The sequence below is a fragment of the Cavia porcellus genome, unplaced genomic scaffold (assembly GCF_034190915.1).
Source record: "Cavia porcellus strain 051 isolate PalLab524CR breed Dunkin Hartley unplaced genomic scaffold, mCavPor4.1 scaffold_2, whole genome shotgun sequence".
Classification (NCBI taxonomy): Eukaryota; Metazoa; Chordata; class Mammalia; order Rodentia; family Caviidae; genus Cavia; species Cavia porcellus.
This window is the reverse complement of record NW_026947485.1, coordinates 75,146,324-75,169,583: the sequence shown is the minus strand read 5'-3', so window position 1 is coordinate 75,169,583 and position 23,260 is coordinate 75,146,324. Positions and strand designations below refer to the sequence as shown.

The following is a 23,260-nucleotide window of genomic DNA, read 5'->3' as shown; positions in this document are numbered from 1 at the left end:
AGTCAGTCTGACCCTTAACGCTATGCATAACTGTCGTGCTTCCTAGTGTTTGGACACGAATGATCTGTAATTTATATAAGTAACTGTACTTGGGTTAGCTTTTATATTGCCAAGTAAATTTGTTTGTTTGTTCTTTGAGACAGGGTCTCACTATCCAGTTCAGGCTGGCCTTGAACTCATGTAAAGCCTCCTGCCTCAGCCTCCTTTGTGCTGGGATTATAGGCATATGCCACCATGATGCCTGGCTAATATTTTTAAAAAATTTTTGTCAAGTATTTCATAATTATATCTTCTGCTTTTGTTAGTCTTATAACAGATATGCATGATTGATGTTTTATAAAATATAATGAATGTCATATAATAATAGCCAAACCTATGGAGTTCATCAGAGATTTGCCAAAGTATTTTACCTATACCATGCTTTCAAATTGTCAAAACACTCAGTATGGTAGATAACACGCTTCACAGTCACTGTTTATTTTAGGTGTTTCCAAGTGTGAAGTTCCATGTTGTCACAGCACCTACTGGAGGCAGAAGCAACTCTGTCTCCATCTGCGGCTGCAGAACCTGACTTGCCCTGCATGGCCAGGCTGGGCGCCCTGGCAGGCGCTGTACAGCAGCAGTGGGATCGCGCCTCGCATAGCAGCTGCGCCTTTCTGCAGCCCACGTTTCCTTGCCTGGCTTCCGCCTGCTGATCTGGGACCCTTGACTCCTGAAACCCCGCAAGGCACCCTCTGAGGGCCTGGGGAGAAAGCCAGCGACTGTCCTTACTCCCCGGGTTCTGGAGAGGGGCATTCTCAGGGCTTTGTGTGAAGGTCAGGGCGCAGGGTGCAGCTGTGGAGGAGAAGAGGCACCACTGCTGTGCTTCTCAGTCAGCGGCTCTGAGCCTAACAGGATTCTGAGAAAGTAAATCTCAAAACCTTAAGCAGGGAGCGTGTCTTCCAAGCCTATTTTCCTTTTCCACAAGGTGATCCAAAGTGTCGCGTGTACAGAACATCTTTGGGCCTGTTCCCCATGCACAGGAAGTGGGGAGTGGGAAAGGCTGTCTTGTGGTCTCAGACCTGTGTGTCCAGGGCTCGGCCCTTGGGGTTACTTCCCCGGCACACAGTGCACTGTGGCCTTGGCCGTTGTCAGCTCACCTGTGCAGGGCCTTTGCCTGCTGTGGGGGAGAAGCAGTAGTAGAGGACTCCCCGAATGCACGGATCATCTCTCAGCCGTTATTATCTAATCCTCGCATTTCATGGATTCCAGTCACCCGATAAACAGGATAATTTTCAAAAAGACTCTGAAACTCTGGTCCTGCCATTGCCCCTGGGAACCTGAAGAGGTGGCCTTGGTGACAACTTCCCCCCCAGATCTGTCTCTGGCCTTTCTGTGAACCTTAGGGGGGGGGCGGGGAGGAGAAGCCACTGCTGCACCCTTCCTTTCCCGCAGGCTTCCAGCGGGGCTGTCTGCCCTCCAGCCCGTGTCCTCTAATCTCCACTCACAGCGCTTCCCTGGGCAACTGCTCATTCGCACACCTGCCACCGTGCCAGAAGTGGGTCTGAACTTACTCTGGTACTGCAGTTGTCTCCGGAAGCTTCTAGTGTCACCCGTGGGCCTAAGCTAATTTACATTCAACGGGTTGGGAGGGCAGTGGCCAGCGTCCTGTACTTCACTGAGTGTGCTTCCACTGCTCAGCTGTACTCCCCGCCCCGGCCGCTGGCTGACCCCACTTGGACCCAGTGGATCCGGCCTGAAGCTGTGGTGGTCTCCACACCAGAGCCCTCCCGCCTTTACCCCGCTTCCCCCTGCTTTTCTGCTCTTCTTCCCTGGCGAGGCTCTGCGGCTGGAGTTTGATTTTCCCTGCGCCACGGCAGCTCCTCAAGCGCCTGTGGCTCCCATGTGCTGCGCCTGTCTTGTGGGTGCTGCTGCTTCCTGATTCCTAACTCCACAGTTACCCACGTCACCACATGGAGCTTTTCCCAGGGAACTGGGGCAGCAGGGGAGGGATGCTGGGTTCACCCAAGCACAGATGCTGCTGCTTCTCTTTTAGCTCCTGGGAAGGCTCCAAGTTAACTTTTGTTTGCATGTTTTGGCCCCTCCCCCCACAACGTTCAATATTCAGAGATATACACATTACTAATGCAAGCCTCCCTCACTGATGCCATTGAAAAGTTGACATTATTTTACTGCCTTAAGGAATCCCCAGAGAATTGCAATTTCCATTCTCTCTTGAGTATATCTAATTGTGGACAGGGTTTGAGCTGTCAACGAGTTAATTCAACAGTGTCTCCCTTTTTGGACTGATTCTCCAGATTGTGGTGCACAGGAGGTGGTTTAGGTCACATTGATTTGTGGCCAATAGGTGAGCAGCTGCGGCAGGCACATGTGGGTCACCTTGGTATGGACGATAGGCGCCAGACCAGGCACGCCAGCCGTGATGCTGTGTTCACACTCACTTTCCCCTTGCCCACAGCACAATCAGGCCCTGGACCAGGCACACAAGCAGAAGCTCCGCGAACACCATCCCTGTCTGCACTGCACCATAGCAATGGGCTGAGCTTGAGCACTGGGCTCCCTCTTCTCTCCCTACGTGTGCTGCCTCCCAGGGGGCTGCTTGGTCTCCTAAAGCAGCAAGCTCGCTGAGACCTTCCTTGCGAGTTTCCAGATTTGCACAGATGTGTTTCAGTTCAGAGGTTGATGCAGCTTAGATCTGAGTTAAGCCCCTTTCTCTCTGCCCACCCATGCTTTTTAAAAGCAAAGGTTTTAGTACTAATCTCCAGAATTTGATGTTTTTCTTGAAATACCTAGGCCTTTGCTCCTGGTACCCTGTTTCCTTTTGTTCTGCATTTCCTTGCTTTCCCTACAAGTCTTTGAGTGATACTTAATGGCTTCTTCCTAATCTGTCAACATCTACACAAATCTCAGGGTCCTGAGGCATCCTTTGGCGTCCCTTTGGAGAAACCCTCAGGTTGGTGTGATGAGCGGCAGCACTGGGGACAGGAGTGGTGAGAGTGTGGGCTATGGGTTTTTCCTGGAGATGGACACAGGGGACTCCAGGGAGGCAGGAGAATAAGCCCAGGACAGCCCACAGTGTAAACAGCAACTTTCTCTCACAATCCATCTGAGCCCATAGAGCTCCTCAGAGCCCTAACCATGCCTGGCCTACAGAGCCTGGAGCCAGACCTGTGAGATTTCAGGTACTTCTGTCCTCCAGGACTGCAGGAGCACATGCATGCTCACAGCTGTGTGCGTGCGCGCACACACACACACACACACACACACACACACACACACAAATTACACAGTTGGAGGGTCTCATGGAATGGATAACTGTGAAGCCGAATCCTGGGTTCCCAAAAGTTTTCTTCACTGCCCTTCCCTGTGATTCCCAAGGTGTTTAAACTGGGAGCAACCCACAGTACATTGAGAAAGAGTTTTCATTAAAGGCAAAATTTCTGTTAATGGCCACATGTAGTGGTGCTGGGCTGTACTCCCAGCCCTTGGGAGGCTGAGCGGGGAGAATTGCCGAGAGTTTGAAACCAGCTTAGGCTCTGTAGTAAGTTCAAGATTAGTCTGAACTACATGGTGACACTGACTCAAAACAAGTAAAAAAAAAAAAAAAAAAAAAAAAAAAAAAAAAAAAAAACGACGACATCAACAACACAAAAATCCCAACAGCAATGGGCCAGGGATATGGCTCTGTGGCTAAGGCAGTTACCTAGCAAGTACAATCCTAAGTTTGATTCCTGATACAAAAAATAAAAGATTTTTACTGTGAGTGAACATCGTGATTGATTGTGATCCATTGTAAATTACAAATAATTGAAATTAGGCCCCCCCTCCCGACAGGGTCTCACTATGTAGCCCAGGCTGGCCTTGAACTTGCAGCAATCCTCCTGCCTCAGCTTTCCGAATGCTGGGATTAAGGTGTGTGCCCTCATGCCCAACAGGCCTTTTCTTGTGTATCTGGGCAAAGGGAGCAGGACACAGAAGGTGCAGACATGTAAAATCTTGCAGGAAAGAGAAGTCAGCATTCAGATTTCCAAAGACAATTCGTGCCTACATGGCAAAATGTCTAGGAGAACAGGTATCAGCAAAGATTTTCTGGAGTGCCAGGAAGCTCAGCCTCCAAGAGTGTAGAATTAGGACGGGAAAGCAGTTAGTGTGGACCCCAGAGGAAACAGAGGAGAGAATGGAGACAGTGATGGAGACTGACCTGGAAGGCTTTTCCAAAACGCATGTAAAGGGAGGCGGAGCCATGTGAGGCTCTGGGTCATGGTCCCCTGTGTAGCACACTGATTCAAACTCTCTCTTCCAAGGGAATCCCCCCCCCCCGCACATAATTCAGGCGTAATTAATGCCTTATGTATGTGAACTTTCTATATAATAATGAAGTACACTAATATATGAAAAAATCTTGTAAATCAGTTAGCTAAAAAAGAAAAGCTTATGAGGTATGTCCATTTTATAACAGTCTTTACCTTAACAGTCTATTAAAGTCCCACCTCATCTCAGAGCCAGCCTTTACCAACCATTGACAGAGACTCAGAAATACCCCTGGGACCACCATGCAACACAGATCTCTGCAGAGTCCTTTCGGGCAGATCTTTCCCAAGTGAGTGGTCCATTTTCCAGGGATAGCCTTTTCTTCTGAAAGGGATGTGGTATCTGTATTTCAGAATATTTCCAGAACTATGGGATGTCTTTCCTTGCCCTTATTTCCTTCATTCTTTGTGTATTATACCAACTCTACTGAGAAACACTGAGCTACAGAAAGGCATTTCAGCACTTAGCATTTAAATGAAGGCGCTAGCTGAGAACAAACTGCTTCACTCCCTGTCAGGGCGGTGAGGTCCCTCAGTGAAAGCTGCTAAGGAGCAGTGCAAGCTTCTGCGAAGCCTGGCTTCAAGGACCTGGCTCCCACAGTCTCTATGGAGGCAGGGAATTTCATTTCCTCAGATCCTGTATTGTCGACTTTTGAGAATACATGTTCCCCATTGCACTGATGGTTGAATACCGGTTTATTTCTGTATCAGGAGTGGGGTGTGCAGGGCAACCCTAAGAATTATCTTGTAAAGCATCTGGGGCAGTTCAAGGTCGACAAAATCAGCAGGCTTTGACCTTTTCATAGCATTCTCAGTACCTATTGGAACAAATGGGATAGTAAAAATTTCTGTCTTCATCCTTTCCATCCAACAGTTTCTGTCACCTTTGCTAACCAACTACTGCTGAAGCAGAAAGAAACTCAAACCTGTAATCCAATAACTCACCTTCCTAGGCTAATTTGTAATCTGATTCCCCACCTCCACCCCAGGGGCAATCATCTCTGTGGTGCATTTCCCAAGATTCATCCTACTTCCTCATCCCAGATCTCGCAGACAGCAAGGAGAGTCCTCTTCTCCCTTGTCTTTCTGTTCTCAGCCTCGGGAGTGTTTGGATGACTTAAACTAAGAGAACAATACAGTACATTTGAAAACACTGAACCATGATTTGTCACGATTGATAATGGCTGAAGCCAAGCTAAGGGGGTTCACTATAGAACTGTTTGCTCTGTCTTTGTAAAAAAAAAAAATGATGTTTTTCATAATGCAAGACTTAAAACCAAACAAAACAACCCCAAAACATGAATCTGGGCTCCATGGCCACCTTGGATGAAGGGAAGTGCCTGTCAAGCTCTGGGGGTGGGGGGCTGTTCCTTCCCCTGATCTCCATGTGAAATGGAACCTTCCCAGGTGGACAGGATGGGCCTGAAGAGCCCGGGTGCAGGAAAGGAACTGAGGTTTGTGACAGCAAAGGGAAGCCACAGTTACCAATGGCAGGGAAACGCCTCCTTATGCAGGTGGTTTACATGTGGCCTGCAGAAGAGAAGAATTTTATTCATGGAATTGGATAGAAAGACTGAGCAATCAACCCTCTTATGGAGTCCCATTGGGACCCTGTGACATCGCCTCATTATGTGCTGGCACCAGAGGACCGTGGAATTGGGGACATGACTTATGTAGAAGGATGTCTTGGTCTGGTCAGATAGTGGTGAGTTTAAGTGAGTCCCTGTGTCTGGTTTTTTGTTGGCCCAGTAAAAGCTCTCACCTAAGAAGCATCCGCAGAAGTGATACTGTCAATAGTGAGGATTACAGTACAGACTGAGAAAAGCAAACAGCAGAAGTCTGGCTCCTAATGAGACTGCAGAATGTCCTCAGAGTGGACAGAGAGCCTACGGGGTCTAGGTGTATTTCAGATGAGAGGCAAGGGGTGGCACTGTTGATGGGAACCAAGCTGGGAGTTTTTCTCCCAATTGCTCACCCAGGAAAGGACCTGATCCTCTGCTTAGGAAGAAAAGTCTCTTTTCAGAAAAATTGGATTTGTCCTAAGTAAAACTGTCTTGATCTCACTCTCTAAGTCATATGAATTCTCTTTGACTTTTTCGATAGAAATAGAAATGAGTCCTTTGAGCCTCATATAAATGAATTTTATTTTAAACCCATGGAAGAATAGTATTACCGGATACAGAGCTGACTTTAAACCAATGTCCAGCTGGGAAAAAGAAAAGAGTAATCTCCATGGAAGAGGAAGTATTTGGATCAAAACTCCTTTGCTTCTGCTCCCTTTTCCAGTGCTGTTTCTCTCTGTGGAGCATCGCAAATTGGAGATACCGCTGTATGTCATAGTATCTCTCTCTCTCTCTCTCTCTCTCTCTCTCTCTCTCTCTCACACACACACACACACACACACACACACACACACACACACAGAGAGAGAGAGAGAGGATGTGCCTCAGAGCATCACTTACACAACAGTTTCATAGGCAAAGCTGAACTGGTTTTGTTAATTAGTCTTTATGTCTCCCAGGATGGGAGGAACAGAGACCAGGGTCAGAGCTGCCCTGGTCCGGCCCTGAGTCCTGGCTGCCTGGCTGCAGGCCACTGCTTCTCTTGTTCCTCTCAGGCCCACTCTTGCCTTTCATTTCCAGGCTCGCCTCGGTTCTAACGGACCCAGGATGTCATTAGATGAGTCATCTTTTACATTGGTCTACTGTTCTCCAAATTCCAAAGTAACCTCTCACATCTTTTCCCCCTAATTTTAGAGACCACAGCCTCTTTGAGAAGGAGAATTCTTTACTAAAGGGGCGAATTTAGTGGACTATCACTTGCTTGAACTTACTCTTTTAATATCTGCAGTAAACATTTACATGAAAAAACTTATGAATTTGATAATTTTAAATGAATTCACATTTTGCCACTCACCACACGCATCTGAAAAGAGTAGCAGGTATATATGGAGAGCAATAGTTTTATCTACAAGTAGTACTTGGAGGGAACATGGATGTAAAGACCTGCCTAGGATGACTGACCCCCGTGCTGGGGCACAGCAGTGAGCATTTGTTTAGCGTGCAGAAGATTCTGGGTGCTTCTCTGGCACTGCAATCAACACAGCCAAAAACTCCTTCACTAATCAAGTCTCTAGCATGTTCTTATCAGATAAAATTTCAATATCTGTAGACAGATTACTCAACCTAAATACTGACAGCCAAACCAGTGAGGATTTTCAAACATTGCCTTAAAAATCCAAACATTTCAGACAAATTTTTGCTCTACTGCAGAAGAGAAACTGACCCTGTTTGAAACCCTTGATACACTCTTTGGAAAGAAAAGAGGGAACAAGAATGAGGCATAGATTACCTCCACATCCTATTACGTCTCTCTGACTTGGAGACAGAGACAGAGACAGAGACAGAGAGAGAGAGACAGACAGATAGAGACAGGCAGAGACAGAAACAGAGAGAGAGAGAGCAAGAGAGAGAGCTGGGTAAGATCTCTAGCATTGTAAGACACCATTTCAAGTAAAATGGGCTCAGTGTTCCAGGAAAAACATCACATACAGCCCTGTCCACTCCAGACCAGTATGTGTATTGCAAGTGAAAATCACGTGGGTCATCTCTGACCACATTCTAACCGTTACCATCTTCTTGGCTGTTTCATGGATCCCCCATCCTATTTTTTTAGGAGCCATAAAGATTAAGAAAAACAAAGGAAAGATTTTTTTCAAGTTACAAAGGATAATCCTCAGAAGTATCCTACCATTAAGAAACTGTGGCAAATTCTTCTATCAATTGTAATAATAATAAATCTTGCACTGAATCGCTCAGTGAACCACATATTGTGGGTGAATGTCATCATTATCCACTCCCTTTAAAGCTCAGGGATTGCTATTGCTGGACTCTTTTAGGCAGCAATTTCAGGCAGGCCTACGCTGAACAGCCCAGCAGAAACCATGGTTCTCTATGGTTAAAGGCTTTTGAGGTCCTCACATAAAAGGTTGATAATGAAGTATTAAGAGCAACATCTTAAAGTCTGTAGTTGGTCAAACTTTCTGCAGACACAAAGAGATGACCTTATGCAAAACCTTGATTGTTTCATTATAAGAATAACCAAGACTTAGTGTTAAATTTGAAACTCACATTTCAGTTGCTACCAAGAAATAATCTTGTGCAAAGTACAAATGTTTAATTCAAATTGAGACTTACAAGAAAAAGCAATTAAAATCTAATTGCATTACACAGGAAATTTGCACATTTTCTGCTCCAACTCAGGCAAGGCAAGAGGGAGTTCTGAGACCTCGTCTCTAAATTAGAGCTTCTTTCACATCTTTTTCTTTTTTCTTTTTGAATCCAGACACTTGAATTTGGACAGACAAGCAGCCCGGCCACCTTTCAGGGTGGCTGTGTCAGGACGGGAATGAAGTGAACGTGACCCCTCCAGCAGGGAAGGGAACGCACGGGAAAGGTATTTTGTAGAGCAATTCTTCACACTGCCCTGGTGACTGGGGAAGGAATCTCGTGTTTCCCTTTTGCTGATACTGAGTCAGCTGAAGAATACCGTGAGCATCAGTAGAAATGCTCTGAAATTGCCTGTCCCTTTTGTCTTTTTGTTCTCATGAGGGTGAGAGAAGAGAGCTTTTTTCAAGGTTGAAATATTCAATTAGAATGACTCTTAAACATTTATCAGTTATTTTATGCTTCTGGAAATGTTGCAAATTATTGCATTTTCTTACAGTTGGCTTACCAAGTTGACATTATTCTGCAATCAACCCTCTAATAAAGATGGTTAAGATAAGAATATGCCCTCAGTACCACTGGAAGCTTATTTCAGCAAAAGAATTTTTCTGCTAGCTTCCTGGACATTTTACGAAGCACTTGTATTTGCATGTTGCTTAGGTGGATGGTCCAAGTGAGAACTGATGTGAAAGGCTGAACTTGTATGTGAACTGGAAGGGAAACTCCAAACACTCCAGAAACATGCCTCTCACATGTCGTGCTTCTGGTTGTTATTGTGTGCCTGCTCATTAATTGCGACGTGTATGTAGATAGTGTATGTAGTTTCTAAGAGCTAACTGAGGAAGGAAAGAGTACCTATGGCTTAAGCAATGGTTCATAGTTTGCAAAAACACTTTCATATCTTCACACTGTCTCATTGTCTGAGGACTTTAAAACAGTTTTAAATAAATTAAATACATTTATAAAGGTTTAGATTTTTAAAATGTTTTATTTCACGCATGTTTGTTTGCCCAATACCAATTTGGTAGTTCAAATATATTTTCACTGTCTAGGAAGTGACAACATAAACAGTTACTTAAAGTATTCTGAAGAAATTGGAATTAAGTTGGAAAGTGAAAATCACATTTTGTCTCCAGCATTTACCTTGAGCACATACTAAAATTATTTTAAAGCACTTCCTCTTGTCCACAATGCTGATATCAGGATTTGGTACACGGGTTTCCTATCCATTTCTCCAAAAATCACTTGGAATATTATAATTCATAAAAGGACCCTCTCATCTTCTAATCTACGCCTTTCATTGGCAAGAGTCCTAAAAATTTACTGAAACCAGCCATTGACTTAGGAGGAGCCTGTTCCATAGGATGGTTTTTCGTGGGAGAAATCTCAAGGCCTCCTCATTTCTGGAAATGAAAATGAGTTTGTCCCATGAATAATATACCCTGACCTCTTCCCAGGCCCAGGTAGCAGTCCGGGTTACTCACCAGGGGTGGCTGAGTTGGAAGACACAGGTGAAAAGAAAGATGCACACGGAAGGCTTCATAAGAAACATAATCTTCTGAGAAACAGAAAAAAAAAAAAAACTCCTGAGAAATTGGGAGACAGAAGATGGGAAGTATTCTCCTCAGTGGCAGGGGGATGGAATTCTCCTTCAGCCCGACTTCCTTGGTGTGTAAGTGATCCCAAACAGAGTTAAGGGGAGGTGAAATGGAGCTGCCAAACGTCCAAAAAAGAGATTATCTACTTAATTAAAGTTTTTTCGCCCCAAGTCCTTCAGCCAATCAGAACTCAAGTGCCAGAGAAAGATTGAGTCGATCAAAAGAACACTCCAGGATCCTCCCAGACAAATGCAGAAGGGGACGAGGAGACAGAGGACAAAGAAGGTGGGGGGGACATAACAAATCCCTTCCACATAATCACTGCCTGCAGTCTCTCTTTCCTCTCTCTCCTCTCCACCCACCACATCACAACCCCCCCCCCCATACACACAAACAGAAAGAGCCTGGTACCCAAAGAGGGAATTGTGCTTTCTTGATCATTCTTTGTGGTGCTTTGAGACTGAATTTGCATTCAGGATAGCTTTGCTTGGAAAAGATACCAGGTCGAGGTGAAGCTGAGGCCCTGTGATTTGAGAACAAGGGCAGGTATATATGGTCTAAATTGGGAAGAATGTTAGGAAACTTTAAGAAGCCTGATGGTTTCTTCCTTTCAACTTTTCCTTCAATCAATTATTTACTGAAGATGTGTGACATTCTCAGTCTCATACCAGGTGTTGTGGAAAATATTACAAACCAAAACATGATTTCTTCCTTAAGGGTGCTTGTCGTCTAGTAAGGAGGTGATGAAAGGATGTAGTTTAATAAACTATTACATTGATTCAAATGGCACATATATCATTCAGGTTTATTTAGGGAAAATGTTCTGGAGAAAGTGGCACTTGGGTTTCAAATAAGGGGTGACATTTCAAAAGTCAGAATATAATGCTCTCAGAATCCCACTCACTCGAACACCCACCATGGAAACAGGAGGGCACCTGAGGCCACTTCTCACACTTATGTGTCCCTTCCACTGACCTGGGAGGAAAGGTCATGCTGCCACCGTGTGGGTGCTCCTCTGAGGGCACAGAACTTACTTCTATGTGTCTGCATCTTTTATTTTAATTCCTAATGGCTCCCCAGGTTTGATCTCTTCGTGTTGCTCCAGAATCCTCTCTGGCCATATCTGCTCTGCCAGCCCAAGCCAGAACGTAGTGGTTAAACTGTTTCTTTGTCTCGGTTACTCAGCCAGGTGGGGCAGGGGCTGTGCCCTCAGCATTTTAACTGGGTGACTTTGCTGTCCAGTTGGAGTCCTCCAGACCACTTCCTTCCTGGGCTTCCTGGCCTTGTCATAAGAAGGGTTCAGTCAGCTGTGAGCCTGTGATTAAGGGTTCTGGGTCTGCAGCCTCTGCCTGCTGAATGGCGGGCACAGATGGAGCCCAGCCTCAAAGCTGAGTCTTTGGAAGGGAAGGTGTTTCAGAAAGTTTCTCAACACTTACTTGACCAGAGAATTCCTGGGAGATGGAGGAAGCTGTAGGAGGTTGGGCAGATTGGGACAATGTTTGTGTGAAAAGAAAGAGCTGGTTAAAATATACCAATTAAAATTAAAAAATAAAATGAGTTCCTTGGAGTAATATCCCATTCTCCTAGAATTTATTCCACAGAGTAAAAATTAATATTTTTATTGTTTTATCCAAAATTAATAAATCTCATTATAAAATCTTTAACATGCCAAGAATATACTGAGAGCACTCTTTCTCCCCTGAGCAACTGATAAATTTCAAGTTTTTAATATGTATAGATAAATATGTGTATAAACATGTTTATAGAAATGAGGTTAAATAGATTATATTTTGCAAATACTTTTATTCACTTAATAATATAGTTATATGTAGCTTTCTATATTAGGGCCTAAAAATCAATCTCCTCTTTCTGTCTCTTTCTTTGTCTCTCTCTTTCTCTGTCTCTGTTAAAGACTGGGATAGTGGGGCTGGGGATTTAGCTCAGTGGCATAAGCGCCTGCCTTGCAAGCAGGCAATCATGAGTTCAATCCCTGGTACTGATAAAAATGAAAAAGACCAAAAAAAAAAAAAAAAAAAAAAAAAAAAAAGAAGACTGGGATAGTATAAACTTTCAGGTATGCAAGTAATTTTAATATTTTGTTAAACATTTAGGCTGTGTTCAGCTTAATGAAGGAACTGAAAATCTTTTAGGTTTTTCAATTTTGATTTAATTATTGCCATTTCAATCACTTTGATACTGGAGAATAAATAATAGAAACAAGTGTCCATTTCATTGGGTTAGGTACAAAGGTTAGAAGTAGAACCACAGTTCTACTGTATTTTGTTTTCAATTTTATAACCCTTTAATTTCCTCTCATCATCTCCAAATCCTATGTTTGGAATTTCATGGTGCCTTCAAATTAGCAGTTCTACCTAACAATAAACTACCTTTGAATCATTCCTCCAAGAATGAGCCATAGTACACTATTCAATCACTTTTACAAGTGTAGATCTTCAAAAATAAGATATTCTTAGACCTTCTGGGATTTTATACCAACAACTTATGTGTGGAAACACTTTGCAACCAAATTTCTTAATTTTTTTCTATCCTAGTGGTCTTAGCATTTCTTAGTTCTTTTCTTCATTGCTGAGACAAAATAGCTGGCACCCTCTATTTACAGTTTACAGTTTGTAGAAGTTTTAGTCTATAACCGGCTGGCTCCAGTGCAGGATTGGTATGGCAGAGGGGCATTTCAGAGGAGAAACAGTTCATGGTGGGCAGAAGTGGCCACAGCTCTTTCTATCCCTTAAATATTATCCAGGCTACTTAGGGTGGGTAGCACTCATTCTTTTCATCCTAGCACCTTTGATCCTAGCACTGCATCATGAATCAATTCTGATGTCACTCACTCTAGACTCAGCCTGATCTGAAAAAGCTCTAGCTATGACTGTATGAGAATTTGGGGGGCATCTAAACACAAGCTGTAACACTAGTTTATCGTCCTTTTTTGTATATTTTGTTTTATTTTTTGAGACATGGTGTTACTATGCATCCTGGCCTGGCCTTCAGCTCAACGTGATCCTGCTGTCTCAGTCTTAGTTTATTTTCTGAAGGTGTTTACTTGGTAATGTTATTTTAGATCTCAAAGTGTGGAAATTAAGGCACAGAGAAGAAAAGCAATATTTCTAGAAATGGAATTCTTTTAAATTATTATTAATGCCCTGATATTACATTGCTTAATCTTGAAGAGTTTGATAGTGTTTTTGTTGTGCTTTTCTTAAGGAATATAGAAATGTTAATTTGTCTGTATATTTAATTACTGAAAACTAAATGCTTTGTGATGCATCTACTCTGTGTAAGATGCTGAATTATGCGGCTGGGATGCAGCTTAGGGCACTGTGCAAGCCTAGTAATGCAAGGCTGTATGTTCAGTCCTCAGCACCACAAAAACAAACAGAACAAAACCAAGAAGATCTGAAGCACCAGTGAAGGCTGCCACCACATTCATGGTCTCCTGGAAGGACAGACAGAAGGAGGCTCAGAAGTGACAGGGGGGAGATGCGTGGAGCCTGTGACAGCGTGGAAGCAGCCGGAATGGAGAGAAGCCGAGAAGCTTCCAGGGAAGTGCCAAGATTTGGTTGAGTTTAAAGAGAAGAACTTAAATACGAGTTCATCAGCAGTGATGGAAAAGAAAGGGGCTCCACAGTCAGGGCACAGCAGAATTACTCCTGCCTATGAAGATGTGGTGTGCTTTTGGAGAACCATAACCAGGCCACAGTGGCTGCTCTGTGGCACTGAGTGTGCAAGAAGCTGGGAAAGTTACACAGGGTGGAGGCATGAAGACCGCGCTGAGGAGTTGGATTTTGTCACCATGAGTTAAACTGGAAACAAGTGTGCGACATAACACTGTAGACTAGAGGCTGTACTTTGCTGTACTTTGGCAGTGATGAAAAGATGGCTTACATGAGCGTGAGACCAGAGGCAGAGGCAACTTAGTCCAGTTGCAGAGATCTGGGTGAAGGAAGATGCAGGCTGAATGAGGGCAGTGGCCAAAGATTAGCTTGGCATTTCAGACTCTAAGTGTTCAAGACTGACTTGTTAGTATGTACTTGTTCTCCAGAATTTAAAAAAAAAAATTGGTACTAAAGTCAACCCAAGGATGATTGATATCTAGATACAAGCATATTTTTGTTTGTCCTGAGACAGGGTCTTGTCACGTAGTTTAGAATAGCCTTGAACTCACTAAGCTGGCCTTGAACTTGCAGCAGTCTTCTGGTGTCAGCCTCCTGAGTGCCTGGATTATAGGCTGTGACACCATGCTTAGGTATACAAGCAGGAGTTAAATTTAATCAGGCATCCAAAAACACACTTTAAGCAAAACAAATAGAAATATGTTCAACATATATGTTAAAAATAAGTGTCTTTAATTACACAAAGTTACTATTATAAACCAGTAGGATGAAGAAAAATCCAATTTAAAAATGTATAATTATTAAGAAAAAAAGAGGATAATTCCAGCTTGGACTACAGAGCAAGACACTGTCTCAGAAACAAAACAACACAAAACAGTTCCGACAGGTTGGCACTATGTACCCATAATCCCAGCTATTTGGATCCCAGCTACTGGGGAGGCTGAGATGGGAGAGTCACTTGATTCTGGGACTTGGAAACCTGCCTGGGCAACATACTGAGACCCTACCTCAGATTTTAAAAATAGGGAATTTGTCAAGTGTGGTGGCAAACCCCAGGACTTGGGGGTGAAGAGAGGAGGTAGCCAAGAGTTCAACGCCAGCCTGGGCTACATAATGAGACCCTGTCTCAAAAAATCACAACAGCCCCCCAAAATGGCCAATTCTTAGGAATGGGATCTTCGAAAGGCAAAACTACAAATATTCAAAAATGGAAGATTTTTAATTGTGTTACTTTTTTGTTTGTTTTTGGTCCAGAAATGAACTCAGAACCTTGCACTTTCCAGGCACATGCTACACTACTGAGCTGTGTCCCCAGGCCAGGTTTTCCAACCTGTGACAGAAAGGAAATTTTAGGGTGAACATGGTGATATGTGCTTGTAATCCCAGAACTCTGGGATACCGAAGCAGAAAGATTGTAAGTTTGAGCCCAATCTGGGCAAGTTAGTGACTTAGTGAGATCTTGTCTCAAAAAAAGAGTGGGGCTGTAGCTCAGTGTGCAAGCTCTGACATTAATTCCCAGCACGTGCAAACAGCACTCACACCCACCACAGATCAAAACTATGAGACATTGTTTTCACTTATCAAATTGAATTTTTTTCAAAAAGAAGAGGAAGAAGAAGAAGAAGAAGAAGAAGAAGAAGAAGAAGAAGAAGAAGAAGAAGAAGAAGAAGAAGAAGAGGAAGAAGAAGAAGAAGAAGAAGAAGAAGAGGAAGAAGAAAAAGACAAAATTTCAAAACAAGTCAACTGGGGCAACAATGGTACAAACATCGCATATTGTTTTCCCCAAATCATTCACCCAGAGCACAAGACATCTATATTCAGTTTTCCAAATGATACTGGCACAAATCTTTTTCTTCAGTGAACTCAAGGAAATTACTAGTATAAATATCTTAACTATTTTATATATGTGTGTATATATGTACACATGTTGTTTCTTTCAGCTTCTCACAATGAGACAATATGTTTACACATGTGTCTTATTTATTTCACTAATGAGTATGATCTCAAGTTGCGTCCATTTACCTATATAAGTGTCCAGTTTATCCTTCTTCGTGGCTGAATAGTACTCCTTTGCAGAAAAATATCACATCTTTTTTATCCATTCCTAAGTTAATGGGCATTTAGGTTGTTTCCAAGACATACCTATTACAAATTGTGCAGCTATAAAGATGGGTGCACATATATAGCTGTGGTATGATGTTTTTAATTCTTTTGGGAAGATACCTAGAAGGGGAATAGCTGGGTTGAATGGGACCTCCAATCCTAGTTTTTTTGAGGAATCTCCACATTGATTTCCATAGTGGTTGCTTCAGTCTGAATTCCTACCAACAGCAGAGAAGGGTTCCTTTTTCCCCACAGCCACTCGAGCATTTGTTATGGGTTGATTTCTTGATACTGGCCATTCTTTCTGGGGTGAGGTGGAATCTCAGTGTTGTTTTAATTTGCATCTCTCAAATGACCAGTGATGTTGAACATTTTTCACATATTTATTTGCTGTTCATATTTCTTCATCTGAGAAGTGTGTATTCATCTCAGATGCCCATTTTTGGATAGGGTCTTTAAATCTGGGAGGACTGATTTTTTTGAGTTCTTTATATGTTCTCGATAGTAATCCTTTGAGGAACAACTGCCAAACATTTTCCCCCACATTGTACGTTGTCTCTTCACTTTGTCGGTGGCTTCTCTTGCTGTGCAAAAACTTTTCAGTACAGTGAGATCCCAGTTGTTAATTCTTTGTGATACTTCCTGTGCAATCAGGGTTTTGTCCATAGTCTTTGCCTACATTAATGTCTTCAAGAGTTTTACTTATTCTATCTTCCAGCAGATTTAATGTTTATGTTTTAATATTAAGCTCTTTGATCCATTCTGATTTTAGCTTAGTACATGGTGAAAGATATGGGTCCAATTTAATCTTTGACATCTGCAGAGCCAGTTTTTCCAGCATCATTTATTAAAGAGGCTATCTTTCTTCTGAATGTGTTTGGCTCCTTTGTCAACATAAGGTGGCTTAGTGGGTCTGGAGTTTTTTTCTGCACCTTCTAATCTGTTCCATTGATCTTTGGATCTGTTTTTCCCCTAGTACCATACTGTTTTTTTTTTTATCATAGTAGCTTTATAGTATAATTTCAAGTCAGGATTGTGATGCTCCTGTCTTGTCTTTGTTGCCATTGCCTTTAGTATTCTAGGTCTCTTCTGCTTTCAAATGAATTTTAAGATTATTTTCTCTAATTATGAGATATGCTATTAGAATTTTGACTGGAATTATACTGAATCTGTATAACAGCTTGGAAGTATGGCCATTTTCACTATATTGGTTCTTCCTACCCAAGAGCACAGGATATCTCTCCATTTCCTTATGTCCTCTTCAATCTTTTTCTACTATAGTTTGCAATGTAGAAGTCTTTCACATGCTTTGTTAGGTTTGTTCCTAGATATTTCAAATTTTGGATTCTATTGTAAAAGGTATTGTGTCTCTGATTTTTCTCTTAGTGAGTTTGTTATTTGTGTACAGGAAGGCTATTGATTTTTGAGTGCTGACTTTGTAACCAGCTACATTACTGAATTTGCTTATTAAATCTAGAAGTGTTTTGGTGGTGTTTTGGGGGTCTTCAAAGTAGAGGATCACGTCATCTGCAAATAACAATAGTTTTAACTTCTTCCTTTCCTATCCTTATTCTTTTTAGTCCTCTCTCTTCTCTAATTGCTCCAGCTAAAGTTTCCAGGACTATATTGAATAAGAGTAGGACCTTGTTGTCCCCCCCCTCCTTGTACTGTTCCTGATTTTAGAGAGAAAGCTTTCACCTTTTGTCCATTTAGTATGATGTTGGCTGTTCATTTGTCTTAGATGGCTTTTATTAGATTGAGATAAAGATGATCTATTCCAATTATCTGTAGGGTTTTTATCATGAATAGGTGCTGGACTCTGTCAAAAGCTTTTTTTGCATCTATTAAGATGATCAGATGATTTTTGTCCTTGGCCCTGTTAATATGGTACGTTACATTTATGGATTTTTGTATGTTGAACCCATCCTTGCATTCCTGGAATGAATCTCACTTGATCATAGTGTACAATCTTCTTGATTTGTTGCAGTCTCTTTGCCAATATCTTATTGAGGATTTTTGCATCAATGTTCATTAGGGAGATTGGCCTGTAATTCTATTTCTTAGTTGGGTCCTTCTCTGGTTTTAGTATCAGGGTAATGCTTGCTCCCAGGAATGAATTTGGGAATACTGCTTTCCTTTCAATTTCATTAAAGAGTTTGAGAAGTAGTGGTGTTAGTTCTTCTCTAAATTTCTCATAGAATTCAGTAGTAAAACTGTCAGGGCCTGGGCTTTTCTTTGTTGACAGATTTTGAATTAAATCTTCAATTTCATTTATTGATATTATTGATATTGGGTTATATTTTAAAATTTAAAATTTAAAAATAAAATTTTTAAAATTATTATATCTTGATCAAACTTTGGTAATTCACATGTATCTAGGAATCGTCTATTTTTTCTGTTTTCCATTTTATTAGAACATAAGTTTTCCAAGTTCATATAGATGATTTTCTGATCTGCAGGGTCCATTGTGATTTCACTCTTTTTATTCCTAATAGCATGGATTTGAGTCTTTTCTTTCCTTACTTTGATAAGATTGGATTAGGGTTTGTCAATTTTACTCAATCTTTTTTTATTTTTAAAAAAAGATTAAGATAAAAGAGGACATAACAACACAGGTCAGAACAGAACAATTTAAGCAACATTGTGTTTCACCACAAGACAACCTGACATTACAGTAGCTACCCTAGTGTCTCTTTCCTTGAAATAATTGAGAATACCTTCATATACTATACTATCAAACATAACAAGACAGTGTAAAACTATTCAAGAGAATAACAGGGTATTCAGAACCAACTAACAGAAAATGAACAATGGTTACTATATTATCTCCTTGTCCATAAAAAATTTTGTTTATACTATCACATATAATAAAAATCTAATAAGATACAACATGACAAAACTGATGGAGACAGAGCAAAAGCTTGGTGGGGCTTCAAAACAAAATGATATTAGATCAGCACTAGCTATTATAATGTCTTGTTTTCTTCAAAATAGCTGTTCATACCATCACAGACAATAAAATCAAACAACCCAGAATAAAACCATTCCAGCTAATGAATGAAAACATTATAAGGCTTCAAAGCAATATAATGGGGAATCATGATTACCACATACTTTTTTTTTTTTGTATTTTTACCAGTACCAGGGATTGAACTCATGACCACACGCTTGCAAGGCAGGCGCTTATGCCGCTGAGCTAAATCCCCAGTCCCAATTACCACACACTTTTATGTATTATTACCATTTCTTACACTAGGGAAACTATTCGGTATTCATACATGTGAGTTTGATTTATTTCGCTTACGAGTATTGTCTCAAGCTGCGTCCATTTATTTATAAATATTTCAATGCAATCATTCTTTATAGCTGAGTAGTACTCTATTGTATAAAATACCACAACTTTTTTATCCATTACTCAGTTGATGGACACTTTGGTTGTTTCCAAGATCTGGCTATTACAAGTTGTGTTGCTATAAACATTAGTGCACATATATCACTGCGGTATGCTGTTTTCAGTTCTGGGAATATGCCTGGAAGTGGAATAGCTGGAACAAATGGGACTTCCAATCCCAGCATTTTGAGAAATCTCCAGACTGACCTCCACAATGGTTGCACCAGTCTACATACCCCCAACAGTCAGGAGAGTTCTTTTTTTCCCACAGCCTCTCCAGAATTTGTTGTTGGTAGTTTTCTTTATCCTGGCCATTCTTTCTGGAGTGAGATGGAATCTCAGTGTGGTTTTAATTTGCATTTATCTAATGAAAGCCATTTTTTTTTTTTTTTGGTACCGGAGATTGAACTCAGGACCTTACACTTGCCAGGCAGGTGCTTATGCCACTGAGCTAAATTCCCAACTTGTTTTACTCAATCTTTCAAAGAACCAACTCTTTGATTCATTGTATTTTTTAAATCTCCAGTGTGTTTGCTCCAATCTTTATGGTTTCCTCCCTCATACAAGCTTTTGGTTTAGCTCTTCTTTTTCTAGATTCTTGAAGTTTGACATTAAGTTGTTTATATGCACTTACTCTGTTTTCCTGATATGGGTATTTACTGCTATAAATTTCCCTCTTTATACTGATTTCATTGTGTCCCTCAAGTTCTGGTATGTTGTATTGTCATTATCAACTGTAAAACGTGTCTAATGTCTTCTTTAATTTCATCTGTGACCCATTGGTTGTTCAGTAGTCTGCTATTTAATTTCTATGTGTTCATGAAGTTCTTGTGGTTTCCTTTGGCATGGATTTCCAATGGTTATAACTGTGTTCTGATAGTATACATGGGATATTTTCATTTCCTTTGCATTTGCTTATGCATGTTCTATGAGCCAGTATATGGTCATGTCCCATGTGCAGCTGAGAAGAATGTAGTCTAATGTTGTGGGGTGGAGCACTCTATAGACATTTACCAAATCCATTTATTCAAAAGTTTGGTTGTGTTCTAATATTTCATTGTGGATTTTTTGTCTAGTTGATATGTCTTTTTGTGACAGCGTGATATTGAGGTCTTCCAATACAATTGTATTCGGGCTCATCTGATTTTTTATGTCTGTTAATAATTTTTATATTATTGGGTACACTGGTATTTGTTGCATATATATTTATGACTGTTATCTCTTCCTCTTGGATTGTTCCCTTTATGAGCATGTAGCAACCTTCTTTATCTCTCCTAATTAATCTTGGCTTGAAATTCACTTTCTCTGCATATAGAATATGCACCCCTGCTTTTTCCTGTATTCCTTTTGCATAGAGTCAAGGTTCCATTCTTTGACTTTCAGTCTATGAATCTCTTTTTGAATTAAATGTGTTTCTTGTATGCTCCATATTCTTGGATCTTGCTTCTTGGTCCATTCTGCCAGTCTGTTACTTTTGACTGGTGAATTGAGACCATTAATATTGATGTTTATGACAACTACACTGACTTATCCTTGTCTTGTTATTTTCCACTGTTGTTGTTTCACCTCCCTTTTTTCCCCTTCCTCTAATTATTTGCCTTTCTGGGTGGATTCTTTCTGTTGGGGCTCATGGAGCTGTAGTCCTTTTTATCTCTCTCTAGAATGTCCTTCAGAACATTTTGGAGTGTGGGTTTTGTGGTCATAAATTTCCTCAGATGTTCCTTGTCATGGGTATATCTTATTTCTCAATCAATTTTGAAAGATATTTTTGCAAAGTACATCAATCTGGGTTGAAAGTTGTTTTGTTTTAGAACTTGGAGTACTTCACTCCAAGCTCTCCTTGACTTGAGAGTTTGAGCTGAGAAGTCGGCTGTAATTCTGATGGGTTTTCCCTTATGGGTGATTTCTCTATAAGCTTTTAGGATTCTATCATTGTTTTAAATTTCTAGAATCTTGACTATGATATGGCTCAATATATTTTGTTTGATCATTGCTAATTGGAGTTCTATATGCCTCACTTACTTGTATGTCAAATTGTTTTTCTCTAACAGGAAAGTTTTCTATCATGATGTCTGTGAACATGTTTTTAATGTCATTGTGGTATCTCCTGCTTGTTCTTTGACTCCAATTAATCTTAAATTATTCTTCTTTGTCTCATCTAGCAGTTTCTGGATTGATTTCTCATGGTCCCTTGTTATTTTTGAGACATCTTTCTTTGCTTGGTTGCTAATTGCAAGCCTGTCTTCAATATTTGAGATCCTGTCCTCATATTGGCCTAATCTGCTCAAATACTTTCAGTGGAGCTTTTATTCTCCTCAATATCTGCTTGAATCTGCTTTGTGGACTCCATGTGTTTCCTATGCTGATCTTCCATAATTTTCTTAAGCTGATCTTTTTTTTCCCTGTCTTTTCTATGTCTGCTCTAATGTCGCTAAGCATGGTGTGTATTTTGGTAATCTCTGCAGTTATCTGAGAGATTATTTCTGATTTCATTTTTCCTAGAGCCTCATTTCATTGCTTTGTTGTTAGCACTTCAGAGAGATCTGGTAGGGGGCTTTCAGATTGTCTCACCTCATTGACCCTCGCACTTGCCTTTGGCGAACTGGATGTCTGGGGTTGCATTTTGCTCAAGTGTCTTCTCATTTTACTTTCTCTCTTTTTTTTAGTTTAATTCCTGGGGTGATGCTTGTAGGTTGCCTATGGTGGCTGGCTTTATTGGTAGTATTTTGGAACCTTAGGTGATGATAATGTCTCTGAGGTACCTTCCAGGTGTAGCTCGTTTTGGGGTTGAGTGTTTTGGAAGATCTTCTTCATTTTGTTACAGATGAGAAGTCATTGCTTGTTTTGCCTAGTCCCTGGTTCTTTGACACTGTGCCATGGTATTTTCTGTGACCCTTAGTTAATCTCAGTCATGGAATACAAAGACCAACAGCTGTTTAGAACAATTATGTCAATTTTGGCTTAGCGCTACCAATAGCATCAAACACAGCCTAAAAAACAACAAACTGAACTATCCCTTAATTTGCAACTTTTAACTATATGAACTAGAGAGCAGGGTGTGGTGGCTCAGACCTGTAATCCTAGCACTCAGGAGGCTGAGGAAGGAGGATGGCTGCAAGTACAAGACCAGCCTGTGCTACAAAGTGAGCTCAAGGCCAGCCTGAACTGCATAGAGAGACCTTGTCTCAAAAAGACAACAAAACAAACAAACAAAACCCCCTCAACATGAGCTAGATTTGTGATTATATAACAAAATGTAATACAAACCAGATAATTATGCAATATATAAGTCTGTGATGTGTCAATTTTGCCCTCAAAGGTAAAAGTTAGAATGGATTAAGGAGAAAATAGAGAAATACAAAAACAGAAGAGATTAGAAGTAAGGTTGGAGGACAAAGCAGAATCATACCAATTTGGGGAAACTAGTGCAGAAGACTGAAAGAAAAGAAAAATGGAAGAGATAAAAGGAAGAATAAAACACAGCTACACCTACAAAGAGGTTAGGAATCACTTTCACATTCATAAAAACAATGAAGGAGAAAGAGAAAAAAAGAAAAGAAAAACAAACACTCTACTTCCAGGATTCTCTCTGGGTTCACTAGTAGACAACCTGTGGAGACAGAGTTCCTAATTGTGTCAGTGTATCCCAGAAAGCCATAAGTTGCTTTATGGCAGAGTAGTAGATAACCTCCGCAGGCCTGCCCTGAGGCCAGACTCACTGGGCTCACCACAGTCCAAGCAATTTCCATGGATCTGCACCTGGATGAGAGTTTCTAGTGGAAGGTGGCATCAGTTCTGGGTTCTGGGCTTATTTGGCCCAGCTCCAACACAGCTCCTGGTTAATCGATCTCTCCCCATGGGAGGACTAAGTCCTCTGCACTCACACCAGCCAGTAAGGTCCTCCACATCTGCTGCTCCCCTCCACTGCTATGTCTCTCTGCAGAGGCCTCTGGAGTCACCAACCATCCCTGTGACCATGACCATCCCCAGGTTCGAACAG

The 23,260-nt window shown here is 41.3% G+C and overlaps 1 protein-coding gene across 4 annotated transcripts in view; it reads right to left on the bottom strand.

Moving 5' to 3' along the window:
* Wnt8b (Wnt family member 8B) overlaps positions 1–23,260 on the bottom strand; it is a 58,763-nt gene that overhangs the window by 13,675 nt on the left and 21,828 nt on the right. For 3 of the 4 annotated variants that reach the window (XM_063243951.1, XM_063243970.1, XM_063243959.1), the window contains exon 3: positions 10,021–10,094. In XM_063243951.1, the coding sequence (XP_063100021.1) occupies positions 10,021–10,088 (68 nt within the window). In that variant the 5' untranslated portion in view covers positions 10,089–10,094. Of the gene's footprint in view, positions 1–10,020; positions 10,434–23,260 lie in introns of those variants that run through there. The other variant, XM_003474956.5, reaches the window with a different exon arrangement.